General features: G+C 39.1%; 1 protein-coding gene across 3 annotated transcripts in view; it reads left to right on the top strand.

Annotated features, from left to right (window-relative positions):
• ITGA9 (integrin subunit alpha 9) overlaps positions 1–18,731 on the top strand; it is a 223,113-nt gene that overhangs the window by 48,760 nt on the left and 155,622 nt on the right. For all 3 annotated transcript variants that reach the window (XM_051798702.1, XM_051798703.1, XM_051798704.1), the window contains one exon: positions 680–840. In XM_051798702.1, coding sequence (XP_051654662.1) covers positions 680–840 — 161 coding nt within the window. The remainder of the gene's footprint in view (positions 1–679; positions 841–18,731) is intronic.

Consider the following 18,731-nt stretch of genomic DNA (forward strand, 5'->3'; position numbering starts at 1 on the left):
GCACAGTACTTCAAGTAGCAAATAAGTTTTCTTCTGGACACAGACACATCCAGTGACATAGCAACTGATTGTGTTGGAAACAAGATTTACAAAGAGACAACTCGTAAGTCTTGGGATAGGTCTTCTATAAACTGCCAGGGATGTGTAACATCTAAGAGGGCACTGCTGAGTGCTAGGCATCGAGCTCTAGTTAAGGTATAAATGCTGTGACTGCAAATCATAGAATACAATTGTCAGGAAATGCCACATCATAGTTTACATTTGCATAGTTTGTGTTGTTTTAGAAGAAAAACAAACTTGAAGCTGCTGCTGTTGTTTGTGTGGTTTTGCTTTTTCTGTTAGCAACATAGTTTAAGCATCTTCTGGGTTTTTTTGTGGTTTTTTTGGTTTGGGTGTTTTGGGTTTTCTTTTTTTGTGTTAAATGTGCATATCTAGATGGATTCTTACCATTTCCTGCAGGAAGGATGGGCTGAGAATAATAGCAACACAAAATGTGGGAGTACATTAGTAATTGGATTTGGTTTTATGTAGCCACGGGAAACTTAGTGATTGATTGAGGGCTTGCAGGGGTTGACCTTTCTTCAAGCACACTAGGAGGCAACAGGGTCTATTGATAGGTGGCTAGAAAATAACTATTGTTCACTGACATCCTTTGTTTTCTTCTTCCTTTTTAAAACAGGTTTGAATTATAACTTGACTGCTGATGTGGCAAAGAAGGAAAAGAGCCATCAACCCAGAGTTTACTTTGTGACTTCTGGAGAGACAGCAGGGCAGATCACAGAGAAGTTACAACTGTCATATATGCAGGAAAAGTGCGAGCATTACCTGGCATATGTCAAGGTGAGTTCATTCCTGTCCTTGTGTTGGCCTTACTACAAGTGGTGCTGCTTGGCCTCAGATGTTTCGTTTCCTGACAGATGGATGAAACTTTTTGGGTGGAAGCTCAGAACTTCTTGCTTGGCATCATTTGTCAGTCTGAGTAGTATCAGGCCTTCAAGACCTCGTGCCAGGAAAATGTATTTTATTTATGTTTGATCAGGCAGAGGGGGTTTCTTTCTTCTTTTGCCTTGCTCTGTTCTTACATATGTCATACCCAAGGAGGTAATGTCTTGTTTTGGTAGGAGCAGCAGGTTTAGTGTTTAGTTTTGTGTAAGGTCTGACTGCACAAGAAGTTACTGACACACTGTGCATAGGAACGACAGAATAACATGGGGTGTGCAATGAAGTAATTGGGCTCTTGGATTTGTAGAGCCCTGTGAATTTCATCTGGGCTTGAAAGCAGCAGTGGGATAATTTAATTTCAGCTGTGTCATGGTCCTAGGGATACAGAAGGTGCTTTCTAGACCTGCTGAGACAAAGAAAGGTTCTGTTTTTCCTGTGACAAACTCTTCATCTAGGGCTTGCTAGGTTAGTTATCTTCACTGGGCAGCTGTTGTTAAATAACTGTCACCCAGGTGACATTTTGTTTTCAAAGTAAGCACAACAGTTTTCTTCCATACTAAAAATCTATAGAATGGACTTTAAAATTATGTAGGAAGGACATTTATCTTTTAAACGACGTATGTCTTACAAATACTAATCTGTATCACCATTCATTACATACCCTCCTTACTGAAGGGCTTATACCCGTAGATGAGTGTGACTTAAATCAGATGGATATCACTTGACACTGTCTTGTTTTGAGAATACAGCATGCCCAGATTTCCTAAATGCATAAAGTTTTCCAGGAAGCCTCTTTGTACCTAAAAACTGTGAGAACAGGAGATAAAATTAATCCTTCGACTTTATCAACATTTTGTGCATGGCTGTTGAGAGAAAATAAAATAAATAAAGGGACCAAGGAGGAAATGCTGTCCTGTTTTGTGGATCTCAGGGAAGAGATTAGGTGTCTTCCATGGCTTTTTGTTTCTGAACAGCCTTTGCTTTCTGCTGTGGAAAAGCTTGTTGAAGAAAATGTAGACCTAAGAGATGACCATTACTTAGAAAGTATGTCTCTGAGTTTACTGATTCTGGTCTTTCTCCAATGAGCACATCTGGTTAGACTTCAGTGTATTGAGTTTGTATGAAAAGGAGCCATATGCCTTCCTATCTTAATCCTATAACCCAATAATGACTTCTTTCACGCTAGCTCTTCTTGTAGTTTTTGGATACTACACAGAATTCATTAGAAAGCTACATATGCCCAAGAAACTCTTTAAATAATTGTAACATTTTTAACTGATTATGGGAATGCAAAGATAAAAACTATTTTTCTGGAAAATTCCTGGGAAATTGGATTTTTATAGGAAAGAGAAACATTTAAACGTGTTTAAAAATACCAACAACTTAAAGCAAAACAACTGTTTAACAAACAAGGCTACTGGCTTTCCATGTGATACAAGCAGCTATTTTTCACTGTTGAAAGAATAGCAGGAAATGTTTGTTCTTGTGAGAGAGAATGCAAAGTAATGAAGAAAGATAATCCCTGTGCTTTCATTGGAAAGTTGATATGATCCACAAGACTACATGACATCAGAAGCATCAAAGAGAGCCCTACACACTCTGCAGGAGTGGAAATGGTGTCATGATCTTTCACTTCTATCCTTAAGTAGCAACTAGTAAAACAAAACCCCTGAAAAACAAAATAAAAAAAACCCTTCACAAACTCCAACCGGCATTCTCCTTGATTGCATAGATTTGTGATGGAATGGGTGATAAAAGATGTGGGCTTAAAATATACAAAGTATTTCACTTTGGCTTTCCTTTTCCCTTTTATTTACTGTATGCCTGATGAATTCCCTTCCATGGCAAATTGACTTGTTTGCAGTTGCATCCGTGATCTGTTCTCTTTATTATTGTTTATTTGTGTCACTGCTCACAAATGGGTTTATGTGGTATAAGGATGTTGGTTCTGCACTGCCTGCAATCAAGGATAGATCATGGACTTGTGTGTGACTTCACGTGCTAACTTTACAAACCCTTCTAGGTACACAGGGTGTCCAGTCCAAATGGAACCTAGCAGAGCTCTGTGCATTATGTTAGATAAATGCAAGCCTGTGCCAGGCCTTGCTTGATGACATTGTCTCACCAATGTGTTCCAGTATGGTGGAGGCACAAAACAGAAGGACTGAGAAAAGTCATTGAAAAAAATAGACTTCTGCAAGCTTTCTGTGATTTTTGATAGATTTGATCTTGAGAGACCTCAGTGAAACTGAACACTAAAAGGGTTGCAGTCTTCAGATAAGCTGACAGGAATACTAATTTGATTGTTTTGCAATTGATAAGTGTCGATGTTTTGAGCATGAGTCATTTCCTATTTGTGGTTCCCTTTCAGGACAGGAGTTACTGTTCTTATCGCTGCTACTGAATTTGACTATTAAAGTCTGTATTTCCTCATATCTGTGTGACTAAGTGGATCTCAGAAGATTTGTAGGATACATGTAGCTCAGAGCTTGATCTTGTACAAGGCAGGCTACCAAATTAGAACTCAAGTTGCTAGAATTATGGTAGTTCACAAGGAAATATGTTTTTCTTTTGAGACTTCAAAATATGTTGCATTTGGTTTTGTAGTGGATATAGAGATGTAAAAAAGTTATATAGTTTTATGACTCTTTTGCACTTTTTTGTTTTGCTTACCTACCAACACTGGAACCTGTTTGATAATTTCTAGCTAAGAAACTTCAATTCTTTAGTATACATAGATAGTTGTACCATTACTCACAGACACTCAGGTGTCATTTTCAAAAGCTGCATTTTTTTTAATACATTCAGTAGAAAATGGCTGCTAGTTGAGAAAAGGCTTTCTTGTGTCAATGCATGGCTGATCCCTGCTGTCGCTCAGGAGGTGCTTCACTGCTTGACTGTTCCTCTTCCAGCTGTCCGGGACGATGGTGCTGACACTACCCTCCTTCGATTGTGATGAAACTACTAAAAGGTGTCTGTCAGTTTTGCTGGAGTAAAAGGAAGCAAAGTTAAATCTGATTAGCTTTTTTTTTTTTTTTGGTAAAGGGATTTGTTTTTTTGGTATAAGGAATGGCAAACAAAAACGTGAGAAAATGGAACGTGGTATAAGAGGAAAAGAAGCGGAAGTTGCAGAAGGACATAGAATCAGAGAAGATTAAGAAAACAAATGGATTTTGAGTCTTTACATGTGTCTCCTTAATGTCTGGGCATGCAACTGAAATGCAGAGTTTTCTCTTGGGAACCGCACTTGTTTGATGGTGTTCAGAAGACTTGTGCTGTGTGCTTAAGAGGTTCTGTGATCAAGGCAGTAACTCTGAGGAAACATTGTTTCCCTTTTCCACTAACTGCCCTGGTTGTTTTCTGCTTAGTGGGCTCCCCTAATATTTAGGATAGATTTATCCGTGGATAGGACAAGAGAATTTGGTACAGATGGCAAAGCACATTGTGCTGGCAGATTTATGCAGGGTCAAAACATCTTCCTTGTTTTATCACAAAGGTATAATGGTGATGATGGTGAAAGCCCCTTGTAGAATTGCTACATTTATTAAAGAAGCGTTGTCTGGTTTCTTACCCCACTGTGAACCAGCTAGCTGGGCTGCCTGTTGCTACCGCACACTGCTGTCTGTGTGCAGAGTGAATGTTGTAATAGCTGCAAACACCATCAGCAGTCCTGGCTCGTGATTAAACCAGACCATTTATATTATCCAGAGGTCTTTATCTTGGTGACTCTGTGGTTATTTTAAGCGGTTTTATGTACTCATTGTGTTAACTCTTAATGGATCCAGCTCATGGGAACGATGGGGCTGAGAAGTAACAGAGGAGTGGCTTTTCACAAAGGATGTAGGTGAGTAGCACGTGCTGTGTTTGTGCAGGCAGATTTGGAATAAAATACTACCTTTTCAACTGAAATTGCACAGCTGTGCTTTGTTCATTGTTGAGTTCTGTAGCCAATTTGTGTTTTTATAAGCACATTTTTGGTCTTTGCCATGCATCACTGAAGATACTCTGGGTTGCTGATCTCACACAAACTTCATCTCTCATGCTCGCCAATTTTAGTCACTGTGGTCATGTTTGTTTATCCCTCTGTAGCTGTTTGATTTCATCTGAGAGGGATGCATGTATTAAAAGCTTTTATTTGTAATTCATAGTAATCTGGCTTTTTTCTAGAGTCTGGGTAGCAAAGGATTTGGCCTCAGTCATGTCTCATGTAGAGATGGTATCACCTTGATCATTTTTGCAAGATACACTTCCTTCTGAGAGTTGTCTGCTTGTGAATTAACACCTCTATGTATAAGTTTGGCTGGTGGTGTTACAGGTAACACTTGAAGCAGAGACTGCTTTCCCAGCAGCAACAAACCACAAAAACTTGGTCTTGATTATCTAGGATTTCACAGGGTTTGGACCGCTTGGCAGAGAAAGGGAATGCTGACCTCTTCCAGCCTGTAGCAGGAAGTTTGTCATCACTGCAACATGAAAGCTGCTGTGTAGTTTTATCAGAAATGATGACTGCAGTGTGATTCAGTGCCAAGAGCAGAGGTGATATCTTTGGGCTTTTTTGTTTTTTCTTGTTTTGCAGGACTTTTTTCTACCCTTTTGTGGGGCCAGCTGGAGAAACTGTCAGCCCCAGCCAGATGCAGTCATAGCATGTGTGCCACCTTAAAGGGTTGTGGGATAGGTGGGGTAATCATGAAGCACAGGAAGGGGTTTATTTACAAGACACATTCTTTCCAGAACAGTTCTGTTTTCCAAAACTGCACAAAGTCTGCTCGTAATCTGGTAGCACAGGCTGCTTACCCTTCAGCAGAGAAAAATAAATGTGTTTTAATACATAAATACAAATAAAATTAAATAAGTAGTATTTTTTGCTTCCTTATTCTGTAAAGTGATCAACCATCTCCTTTTGGATACATTCTGTCTGGCACTGAGTAGAACTGATGTCTGACCTTGAAAAATAAGCCAGGGAGAAGAGATCTGCATTTTTTCCTGTGTAGCTCATACGGGCAAGGAAAGAACAATGGTTAGCTGCATAATTCTTTTCATTGCCTCTTAAGTACAGGGATTTAGTCATACCAGAAAGGATATTAGTAGTCAGTAACATCTTTGAGCTGAGCATTAACTGTATCAATATTTAAATACTGTTAATGACTATGGAGTTGTCTTTGGCTTTTCCAAGGTTTTCCAAGGTTTTTGCAAGGTTCACCAAGAACAAGTAAGATTGTCTTTCAGGGGTGAACTTATAATCAAGTTCAAAACTAACCTGCAAAATGTGACCAAAATGAAGCTGCCAAATATACCTCCTTTCAAGAGGGGACCCCTGCTGCAAGTATTAAGTGCTGTGAGATCTCTAAGGGCTGATAGTGCAAGTTATATCAGATATTGTGCTATTAACTGTATGGGAGCTCTTTACTGGGCAGTGTAGCTAGAGAGGTGTGTGATAGCCCAAAGACTCTTACGTCCTGAGGCCACTGGGTGGTTTTCAGCTGTGAGCTGAGGTAGAGGTTTTGTCCAGAAGTTCTCCTCTGCCAATCTTCCTAGGTTTTTAAAGAAATAATTTTTATTTCCTTTTCTCACACTTTTAGATGATGTAATTGGGTGAGTGACTAACTCCAACCCATCTGGTTGGAGAGCGTCTTTGAGTGTTTTTTGCTCTATGCAGAGCTTCTCCATTATAAAAACAATGAAACAAAAAACCCCACAAACATCCCATTTCAAGTTTTAGCAAGATAACTGATTTCATTGACGTTCACTGTTGCTCTTTGACTGTATAAAAAAGGCCAAATATGTTGTTCATGGCCCAGGCAGAAATTTTATTGCTGTGGTGGAGCAACCATCAGACAAAGTGCCTAGTTAATCACATTTATGAATCCAAGCAGAGATTTTATGTTCCCCAAGTGAAATTAGTAGCATTTTAAATGAGGCTCAGTCAATAGACTTACAGCACAGGGGCTCATTCTGCTTTGCCTGCCTTTTTTAAACTGTAGTGTTCCCTGCTAAAGCCTAAAGGGATGCAAATCTTTAATCTTGAGCCCCTTGATAAACTTGTCCCGGTGATATAATCTGTAATGGCAAAGAAATCTAATTCATTTTTCAAGTAGATTCTCTCAAAAATGCATATTTCTTAAGTTTTGACAGAGCTGAGAATTACTTTTACTGCATGTAAACTCTTAATGAAGCATAACACTTAACTGCTGCTCTTATATATTCAGTCACAGACATATGTCTGGCTGTGCTGTCTGCCCACTGATGTATATCTGTCTGATCCTGTAGTTTCTCAAGAAGAGATTTCATTTGCGGATTAAAACCTTTTGGAGACTCAGGAGGGGCAGATTTAACCCTGGACAGAGCACAAAACTTTTAGGGAGGAGGTTCTCAGAGGGTTGGAAGACCTCTCCTATGAAGACAGGCTGAGAGAGCTGGGGCTGTTCAACCTGGAGAATAGAAGGCTCTGGGGACACCTTACAGCAGCCTTCCAGTACTTGAAGGGGCTTATAAAAAAGAGGGGAGTGACTTTTTACACAGGCAGATAGTGATACAGCGAGGGGGAACTGTTTTAAACTAAAAGACAATAGGTTTAGATTAGAGGTTAGGAAGAAGATCTTTACTCACAGGGGGGTAAGGCACTGGAACAGGTTGCCCAGAGTTGTGGATGCCCCATCCCTGGCAATGTTCAAGACCGGGTTGGATGGGGTTTTAAGCAACCTGGTCTAGTGTAAGGTGTACCTGCCTGTGGGGGATGGGTGGTCAGAATTGGATGGTCTTTAAGGTTCCTTCCAACTCAAGCCTTCCAATGATTCTTTAATATCAGAGTCCACAGCTTTGAAAGGCAGTCCATTTGTCTGAAAGAAGTAATTGCATTTCCCAGTGATATCACTTTTGGGAAGTGAATGTCCAAATAGAGATAAAAGAGGTGTTGTACTTTGTGCTAGGAAAAATAATTTCAAAAGGCAGATAATGGTGTATAAGAATATTTTTGCTTTCAGTGGCCCTGCTGGTTAACCAAACAGTTTGTTTTCTCAGGTGGAAAGAAGCAGAAGAGAAGGCAACACTACTGTTTTTGAAACTTTCTAACATATTATTTGTAGAGAGTGATAGAAACTAAACACATGGTGGCAAAAATTTGATTTAAAAGTGTATTAGTACTTCTTTGGGACAAATTTAGATTTAAGGGGAATACGCTTAATGCTTGAGTATTGCTGCAGAAAATTGCAATAGAGAACAGCTTGTTTGTCTTAGTGGTTTTCCTATTTAGAGCGCATGGAGGAATATCAGTCTGTGTGGTAATCTTGAATACACACACATGAACACAGTCGGCTTATCCCACCCAAACTGGGAAGCGCCTAAAATTATTACCGTTTCCTTTTGCTACCCTTAGGAAGGAATGAGCAGGGCATTTCATCAGGAAACATTGGAAGCAACTTCCAATAGAAAACTCTCTAGGCTAAAGAGAAAATAATTAATTTTGCTGACTGTGGCTTCTGAGTATGTTCCAAATCTATAACCTTCTTGTAATCAGAACAGAGTCTCCTGGGAGACTCTTACAGGTGCTGTGTTTGGTTTGGGTGGCAAAAGTGATGCTAATCCAGTGCCCTAATTCATACCAAAAGTACCTGTCAATATGTTTGAAGAAATGTGGGAATAATAACTTGCAGGCATAGAGCTTTTTTGGCAGAAAATACCTTTTTTCCCTTTCTCTTGATACTCACTACATAATGTCAAATGTGGAACTGAATTAATCTTGAGCTCCTGATGTCCAGAAACAATTGAGGAAAGGTGCATACTCTGTCGTGTTACTTCACCCCCACATACCAGCCCTTACATATGCGGTGGGGTAGTTACAGTTGGTATGGTTGTGCTGGTGATCAAAAGTTAAATCCTTGTTTATAGACTTGCAGTTTGTTGCATATTTTTATTCGTCAATTCCCCTTACAGAACTCTGTGACCTCTCCTGGAGTCCCAGTTACTTTAGGGAATGTTTAGTATTATGTACTGTCCTACACTAGCTGTTTTCTGGAGATTTGAAATAGGGAGTTCGAATTATTTCCCTCTTGCCCACAATATCTTTGACCTGATGTCATATCCTTAAGCTTGTTTCCTGCCTTTATACAAGATGTCCTTATGGATTAGATACGTGAGGCAAAATAGGTTGTACTTCTGCACTTCAGTGTGTTGTGATTTTACAATTTTCTCCCATCAAATGTTTGTGTTACAAAGTGATCACTGTGATTGCTTTCAGTGGTTACTTTTGCTTGGAAAAAATGGTCATCTTTGACAAAAGCATACTTATGAAAGCCATCCTCAAAGCAGGGAAGTAGTCAAATTTTAGGAATATGTGCAATTTGATTTTGAGGGTTACTTGCATCTTGTTGGTATCCTCTGACTGGGTCGGTGTAATGTGCTGTTTGTTTTCATCCAGTGTTAACATTGGTATTGCTGCATGTGAATTACACAGCTTTAAAAGAGCAGTCTTCAGAAGGGCATGTTGTAAAGGCTACATAGAACATAATTAATTAACGGATTGATTCTTGAGCAAAAGCTCAGTGTTACGGCAGGAGAGAGATTTCTCTGAAAGTTCCACCAAGAACATAATGTAGCAACTTCAGTGTTTCAAGAAAATTTCAGCAGAGGATCTTCTAGTCTGCCACTTTTTCTGCCTAAGTTGCATGTGTTGTTGTTGATGATTTCTCATATGTAGCACAAGTAGTTTCTTGTAAATAAAGTCGTTCTTGAAATTATTTGTGAACATATATCTTCCCCGTGCAAAACTGAAAAATACGTAATAATGAATGGCTTTTGCATGTCTTTTACACAAGTTGGTTTATTTCCATCTTGTTGTTCTAGTTATTTTTAATCTCCATTTATGAATTGGCCTTGAATATATTTTACTCCATAATATCTGAAATTGCTTAATGCTATAAGGCTAGGACTGGGTGATAGCCTGCCTGTTATAACAAAACATAATGAAAAGGGAGAGAATCATGCAAAGCTTCATATTGTTTGGGGGGGAGGGGTGTTGATGGAGGGGCACGGACAGACTGCTCATAGATCAGTATGATTGGCAAAATGTCGGCTTTATTAGAAGAAAGACACCTTATATACTGCTTATGACACTCAGACGTGTGATTCTTCTTCACATAGCATTGGATACATAAGGAAAACATACTTTGTTGTACGGTGCTAATTGGATCACAACAGGTGTCCATAGGAGATGAGAAAACTTGTTCACCTGCCAAAAACTCCTCCTTGACCTTGGCAAAAAGCCTCCTTTGTTCTAGCCTCAAGGCTGAAGGCAAGTTAGCTGCTTAGTTGCTTTTTACTGTCCACACCCAATTATGCCAAGGCAAGGCTCACAGAAGTGCAATAGAAATTGTTCGCTCATAATCTCAATTCTCCCAACAGAGGGGGAAATGGACCTGGGAGAAGACCTAGGTCTGGTGTTAAATTTTAGGCTGAAATGTGAAAGTTAGTGGTAAGTCTAAGGGAATCTAATGTAAGAGTAAAGTAAATTTGTTACTTCCTTCTGTTGGCACACGTATTACATCACTTAAAACTTCCATAGATGACAAAATAAGTTAAAAATACAACTGATTAAACTTGTTATAACTTGGTAATTTTCATCCTATTAGCAGATACACAGCTGTTTATTTGACAGGATTGACTATAAGGGAACTGACATTAATAACTTTGATGAGAAGAAAAGAATGTAAGTTGAAACAGGTTGTGTCTTATAAATTTATATATTCTTTCACATGTTTTTGACCTGCTAGGATATAGAAAGCAGCAAGTGAAATGTACTATTAGCCATGAAAAAGCAGTTTTAGTAAAGTCAAAATGCATAATTGTCTAATGGAAAGGCTTTAAAATCCCTTCCTTGTAAGATACTAAGCTCTATCACTAGGAACGCAGATTTGGCTGTTGTGATCTTATTCAGTGAGCTAGAAAGGGTGCCAAAATTGAAAAGCTTGAAACTTTTTATTATCATGCAGCAACATGATAATAGCTCAAGCTGTCTGTCTCTGGGAAGGGACCCTGAACAAAGGAATCCCTGGGCTTTGGTACTCTTACAGTCTATGCATCCATTCCACATGTGCTTGCTTTTCACACCTCTGACATGCGCCTTTTGGTCCAATGGTGATATTTGGTCTAGGGTCTTGTTTTTCATTGGGTTCTACAGACTCTCTTCCATGGCCAGCACCACAAGTCCCCTTCTTGTTATTGTTTCCTCATAAGAATTTTATTTATTCAGAGAAAAGAGGTAGTTTCATGCAACTGTAATAGCTATAAACTACTTTTAAATCATTAAGCAGATCACTGAATGGTTCTGAATTACCCTTTCGGTTATGCGCTACTGGGAGAAATGACTGTTTTGTGCCCTGGTAAAGTATAAAGCCTGACAAATTCATATGGTATCAATTTTGTATAAGAAAATATTACCCCGGTGAAAGTGAGTGAGTTCAGTTGTCATTTGTGGTGCATGACCCCCCCCCCCACAGAAGCCGCTTGGTCAGGAAAGGCTGCTGGTTTGCTCTCATTCAAGAGCTCTGCAATTCATGGTGATGGGGAGGCTTGAGCCCTCCAACTGTAATTGGCAACCCACAAGCTCCCTGTGAATTGGAGATGTCAGTGAGCATTCACCCCATCCACTGCCTGATTGCAGGAAGGCAACTGGAGGAGGTGGTTTCCATTTTCTTGTGTTACCCCTGTGATTGTTTCCATGAAAGCTGCCCCTGTTCATTCTCAAATTGCAGCAGCAAAATTTATAAGTTGAATTTGAGAAGCTGAGCCCTAGAGTGCAGCCAGATTTGGGAGCCTTTCCTGCAGTCTGTGCTGAGACAACACAAAACCTGCAACCCAGTCTCGGCAATAGAAATCAATGGCAAAAGCTATCCCTTCAGTGAGAGGTGAGGATCTTGCCTGGAGATCGGAGCAGACCCTGCTCACATGACAAGGTATTTTCAAAGCCTTTCCTGAACCCACTAAATATTTCTGGCATGGGAGAATGGATGAGTGTTTAAGCTAATTGAGATGGTGCTTCTACCTCTAGTATTTCCGTTCCTGCTAACTGCATTGGGGCAGCTTCTGCTGTCTGTATCTCTGCTTGACCAATACATATGTAGTCAGTTCTGGGAAAACGCATCCCTGAAAAGGAGACACTACATACAACTGTGCTGTGACAGTGGTTTTAATTTGTCATTTCCAAGAACTTGGACAAATCCCACAATTTATTTTTAAACTTTATATAAGCAATGTAAATATTTGTGATGGTTCTTTTTTTCTTTCATTACTATTCTGAAAACAATCTTAATTTTACCCTGCATTGTTCCTGTTGGTCTTTTTTGACATTGTCTCACTCTCCCACTCCTGTAACAAAATGATCTACTGTTCTGTGTTGGTTGAAGGCTGGTGGGTTCAACACAAGGTTGCTTGCTTCAGGGAATGAGCAGAATGTTTTTATAGGGTTTCTACTGTGTTCCCCTTCTGCCCATCAAGAGGGCTCTCCAAAAATCTAATGTTTCTTACTGCATAATCTGTATGTATCTTACTTTTGGTGTTAGTGCTGTCTTTTTCATCTTGAAAGGAATACTCCTGACTGCGGCTCTGGAGAGCTGCATGGTGAGCAGCCAGTTTTGTACTCAATACTTACAAATTATTGCTGTTAGTCTCTTACTCTTCTAAGCATTTACCTTACGCCTGTCTCTAATTCTTTATTGTAGCAATTTTTATATTTTCAGCCTTGAAAATGTTGCAAAGGCAATAAAGGTAAAATGCTGATTAGTAAGGTTCTGTAGATTTCTTAGTATTGCTTTTTTGACTATCGGTACTGTTTGGGAGTAGCTGCTCCCACATATGCCAGAGACACAGAAACCACACGATTCCTCTTTGACATCATCTAAAATGTATGATATTATTGAAGTGCAACAACTCATTTGTTTTTCATGATGATATTTTCTAAAATCTATTTGTCTCTTAAATGATTGGTTGAATCAGTCCAGGATTTTGGATCATGAGCTGTCGTGATCAGGGACCACCTTTGGTACAGACCCATGTATAAACCGCAGCAGTGTTCATGTCTATAAATAGCCAGGGGGACAGTCACCATGATATATGAGGAACCTGTAAGGTTTGGATGTTTGAGGGGTTGTTTTTGTAAAGTAGACATCCTCAGTATAATCCAAAAGAATCTATTAGCTCTCTGAATCTTTTGAAAAAGCAGATTTAGGCTGGACGTTTTCCTCTCTTACATTTCCCAATTGTGGCTTGACTGTAGATGTATTGTAGGGGTGTTTCTGAGAATGTATGTACTGTCATCCTACTAGTTCTAGTCAGAACCAGAAAGAAAAGAACGGTCAGAGATAATTCATATCTTACTAAGAAAAAGAAAAATCCAAAAATTGAAAAGGCTTATGTAAAGCTTTGTATATGTGCCATATTTTTGATATAGCTGCAGTCTTTGCCATCTGAACAGTGCAGTGTTCTGCAGGTGGCTGAGAAGCAGGAAATTAAATAAGTAGGTGTGAAGAAGAAATGAAGAGCAGCAGTGGTATATATACATATATATATCTCATGCTTCTAATGTCAAGTTGCAAGGACTGTTTAAATGAATTTAGGATCTGATGATGTGTTTCTAATTGTCCTATTTCTCTCATCTTCCTTTATCTTCCTCTCCAGCTTAATTTTTTTCCACTTTTTAGAGATCTGACTTACTTGTGTGTTAGAGGGAAATCTAGTCAACCAGATACTTATGCTTTGTGATGTATTTTGCAAAGGGCTCGTGACAAAATACGATAGAATGATACATGGGTATATTCACAACAAGACAGGTATTGTTTAGCATGTTGGTTTTCCTGCTACTAAATGTCTTCCTGTTCTGCTGAATACATTCCTCCAGTGCCAGGTTGCATGATAGGTGTAGGCTACGAGACAAGTGTTGTGTAGCAGTTTGCCAACAACTCAGCATTATCCAAAATGAGCTTGATTTATGATCCTTGGAGAACATGGCATGTAAGTTAGTTTAGATTGCCAAGAAGTGTATTGCCAAACTTACGCTCCACCTAGGAGCTAGCTCATTGGTCTGTGCTGGACCTTCAGCTGACTTTAGGCTTTGGCAGATGAATTTAGCATACCTCTATTGCAAAATGCTTCTTCTCTTTTAAAATCTTTTTGTAAACCGACAACTATCAAAACTGTGCCTGTAACTATATAGTAATATAGTTAAGGAGAGGTATGATCAGGTTTTGCTCATTTGTGTACCACTTGCAATTTTGAACAAATGGAATATTTTTACTCAGCTTTGTCCTCACCATTGGTCTGTTCTCCACACTCAAAAAACTTTTTCTTTTGAAGTGTTGCAAGAACTTACTTTTGCAGATGCAGAGTACTGAATGTGGGTATGAAATAAAGGACTACAGCAAGCTGTAGGCTGCAAATTATTATCTTATGTATACAGTAAACACACGTGATGAAAGTCTTGACTCATGAGATTGCTGCACTGGACAGATTGATGAAACTAACTCAAAATGTGCAAGTTTGTTTCACTCCCTTGGGAAAGGGCTTTGGGTCATAAAGTGTCTATACAAACACATCTCTGTTTTTACTTTAGCATTATTGCAACTAATCTACTAATATTTTGACTAATATTTACAACTTTTTAGTATGCATTTTCAGCTTATCCTCCATTTTATACAGACCATGCATTTCTGAATAATGCCCTGGAATAAACTCCAGTCATTTGCATATTTGCCTTCTACTGTTCTCCCTTTCTCTTACTTTGGAACAGTTTTGTTCATATGAAGAGACAGAGAATGATGCTGAGTTTTATGTTATTTTTATATGTATATTAATGTGTATGCATATTTAATATGTAATGTATATTTAAAGAACTCACACCTAATCAAAATTTGTTTGAAAAAAACAACCTGTTTAAAAGTAAATTTATGAAACATCTTCTCTAGGAAAGGAGAAACAGTTACAGTGTATTATAGTAGCATCTAAAAATCCGTAACAAGACATGAACTTTTACTGTCCTAGTAATGAAAAAAAGCATGTTTAGGAACAGGCCTTTACCCTTTGGATGTGATAATCTGCCAGGACTGCTCTTACTCTCTTTGCTTGAGAATTGCTGCTGGGTAATTAAAGGAAGAAAGGAGTGAGAGATGGCAGCAGCTCTTGCGTGTGTCTTCCCTACTTAGATCTCTTTCAAGCTTTGGTTTTATGAATGCAACTGTAAGAGGTAAAGGGATACTTATCCATTTTTACCAGCCAGTGGCTGGAAAAGTGTGGTGCTAAGCTATACCCCCTAGAAGTGTTTACCACCTAATACAAGAAGAATATACCTGGCCCTTTCCTATGGAGGCAGTGGTGAGCAAGAACTTGAGCATGGCACTGGGACTCAGCAGTGCCCTTCAGTGAAAAGACAGCGGCAGTGTTTACCACACTGCCTCTTGCAGCTCGATTATATAGGTGGATAGATTTTATCAGTTAGGTCTATAGTACAGGTGGTTGAAACTTTGTTACCTTATATATGTTTTTAGTTGTGACTTTTAAAAGAAACGTGTATTGGTGTGTTAGTGCTGCATTTGCAAATGGATCTTTTCAGTTGACAATCCTCAGGTTTTTGTCAAGCACTGAAAACAGCTACAATTTTCTATTTTTGCCCACTAGAAAGTGATGTGGGTTTCTTTCTGTGTAATCTCTTTCTCACATAGTGCAAAGAAACTAAGTTATGATGCAGAGCATATTTCATCTCAGCTGAGTCATTGGGGCTTGTTAGCTCACAGCACTTTAGGCCTCTGGAAGAAATAAATGATTCTACTTCAGGGGAATGTAGCATGACATAAGACATTTTTTGAGAAGGATGTCTGGAATAAGATGTCATCAGTGGTCATCTGAGAAAAAAAGTGGCAGCTGTACTAGTGTAAATGAGGCTGACATGGATGATTGGGTGCTACTCATCTCATCACGTCTGTAATTATTCACCTTTAGTTGCCCTTACAATTAATGGTAAGAAATAAGCATTTTTTGGGCACAATTCACTTGGCCCACTCCATGTGTGTGTTTTAGAGCAAGACAAGTCAGATTCCATTGACTAGGTCTCTACTGGCTCACAAGAAAGCTAAAGGTCTACCTTGTTGGAGGTAGACCTCTATATTATGAGTTAAAAAGGAAAAATGTCCAGTTGGTAATGATGCACTGATCTGTTTCCCGTATTCTGTTTATCAAGTGAACCAGATTGAACTTTAGCCAAAGGACTGGATAGAGAAGTGGTACAGTCAAAACCCCATTTTCCACTCCACTTCCACCCCTTGCAGTTAAATAATATTAATTAAAAAATCACACTTTTCAGCTGTAAATTTGAACTCAACTTGGGGACATGTACAAGGTCTAATTGAGTGGAAGGAAATTAGACCCAGCAGAGCACAACTGCTGTCCTGTGTTCCTGTATTTTCTGTCTGCTGATCATGGGATAAAAGACATAGGAGTCTTTTATGCATCTAAATCCTACTAATTTTCTTCAGCTTTACTGAAATGTAGTGTGATGGCTATCCATTATTATCAAATTTGTATTCCTGTATTACAGCTGGATATCCCACCTTGCTTTTAAAACTGCAACCAATGCACATGTGAGGTCATTGTAGCCTTTCTGTTGGTACTTGTAGTAGTAGTTGGATCAGAGCCTAGGCAAAGGACTCAACAACTGTGAAAGATGTTAGTTAAATGGTTTAAAATAGTTTATATTACTCTCACTGAAGAGCTTAGTGGTAGCATTGTTATGGTCTACTTCTTTTTCATGTTTGAAATGCCTATAAAGTTACCTTGTGTTTGAAGCCAGCCATATTTTACACCTCATGTTTTGAAAATTGACTGGGCATAAGGGTAAAACCTGATTTGTTGGAAATGAAATGTACATGAATTCAATAGTACAACTCTACAAATTTTGTCATTGCTTAAGGATTTGGAGAACACTTTGTGGAGTGTAGAAGGCAGTTGGTGTGGCATGGGAGTGCTAATACAAGAGGATAGCTGAGATTTCGGTTTGGATTCTGCCAGGATTAAGTTCCATCATCTTTTTCTTCTTAGCAATGACCACAGCTGTAGTAAACACTTCTGTTTTGTTTAATTATTGACACCTATTTTGTTGAGCTGAAATGAGTAACTATTGAAACATCTACATAACACTAAAGTAATATTGATAGTACATGTGAGGGCAAAAGAACACGTGGAACTTGTCTCTTAAAAGCTGCTATGTGGAGATTGATCCAAAATGTCAGTGGAAAGAGTTGTACTAATCTGAAATGGCCTTTACTGAGTACTGTGACAAAGTGGTGGTGCTTGGCAGTGGGGAGGAAAGCATTATGGACGGTATTGAAAAATCATTGCCATTCTATAGTAGAAAACGCTTTTGCTGAGAAATTTCCTTTTTACTACAGCAAATGTACTTCAGTCTCTAAATTTTGTTGCGCCATAAATGAAGGACTGGGTTGCCTTTCCTGTGGTAGAGGAGGAAAAAGAGCTGGAGGATATTTTCTTGCTGTCAGTGGGCAAGCAAAATAATAAATAAGCTGCAGCAGTGACTTCTGGTGTAGACAAGTATGTTACTGCAGAGATGCAACAACCTGGATTTTAGATCATCAGCAATATAAAAAGGGACCAATCTGTTGCCTTAGTGGTTACCAATCTGCCAGTGATAAGCACCATCTCTGCCCACCATCTCTGAGGACCCACACGCAGCACTGCATGGCTTGTGATCTTTTAAGTTCCTCTCCCCTTCCCAGGGGAGAGCATTCTCTACCAGTGGGGCCTGTGGCAGAGGGGTGGTGCAGGTCATGGACCTGGCATTTCAGTCACGGGATAGCAGATGGGAAAATGATGACTGGAAAGGTAATCTTGACTTTGGCTGACTTCAATCTGTCCTGTTTGGTGAACTTCCTATATGCACGTTAAGGACATTGTTAAACATGCTCTCTGTTTCTTTCCTTTCCAGTAGTGTTCATCTTAAAAGCTTTAGAAGTGCAGAGAGGCAGGGACAGAGCTTCTCTCATTCTGTGTCAGCTTCTTTCAAAGCCAGACTGCCATGATAAAAGTAAATACCTTTCTCTGTGTCCTAATCATGACAGCAGACACTCCTTCTACCTCTGGGCTTTGGCCTTATTTCAAGGTTTCAACTCACACCTTGGAGATTTTTTTTGGTTTTTTTATTTCCTTTGTTAGAGTTACCCATGAAAATCTTCCATAACGTTGGACTATGTAGATCTTTATATGGATGTTTAGTGTAGTTTTGCAAGTTCTGAGTCAGTATATTCATACCTGATAGCCATGTTGTTGTATGGATTTATTTTTGCCAGGGTTTTTAGAGCTTTCATCAACTAATTGATCCACAGCCCTGAAAATCAATCCTTCTATGAAAATGACTGTGAAGCTAAGGATTATTGGCAAGGCTGAAAGCTCTGTTGTATACAAAAGTACTTTATGAAGTAGTGCAGGAAACCTTGTAAGAATTACATTAAATTAGGTCTGAACCTAAACTTCCCCTGACATAGACAGTTGATACAGGACTATTTTCTCTTTGTTCCAGAGCCATACCCACTGGTGAAGCCCTGACCAACCTTTCAGCTAGAAGACCATATTAGCCAGGTTCTAGAACAAAAATGTGGACTCAAAGAGAGATTCACTACATACTGAAAAGCAAACTGGCTCACAATAGATGCTTTTTAATAGCTAACAGAATCTTAACATTTACTTCAAGTGTCTTTTTCAGGTTACTGCCTTGCATACTGTGGGAGGTTGATCTGCCT

The sequence above is a fragment of the Manacus candei genome, unplaced genomic scaffold (assembly GCF_025592945.1).
Source record: "Manacus candei isolate 608988 ecotype Guabito, Panama unplaced genomic scaffold, ASM2559294v1 h1tg000049l, whole genome shotgun sequence".
Taxonomy (NCBI): Eukaryota; Metazoa; Chordata; class Aves; order Passeriformes; family Pipridae; genus Manacus; species Manacus candei.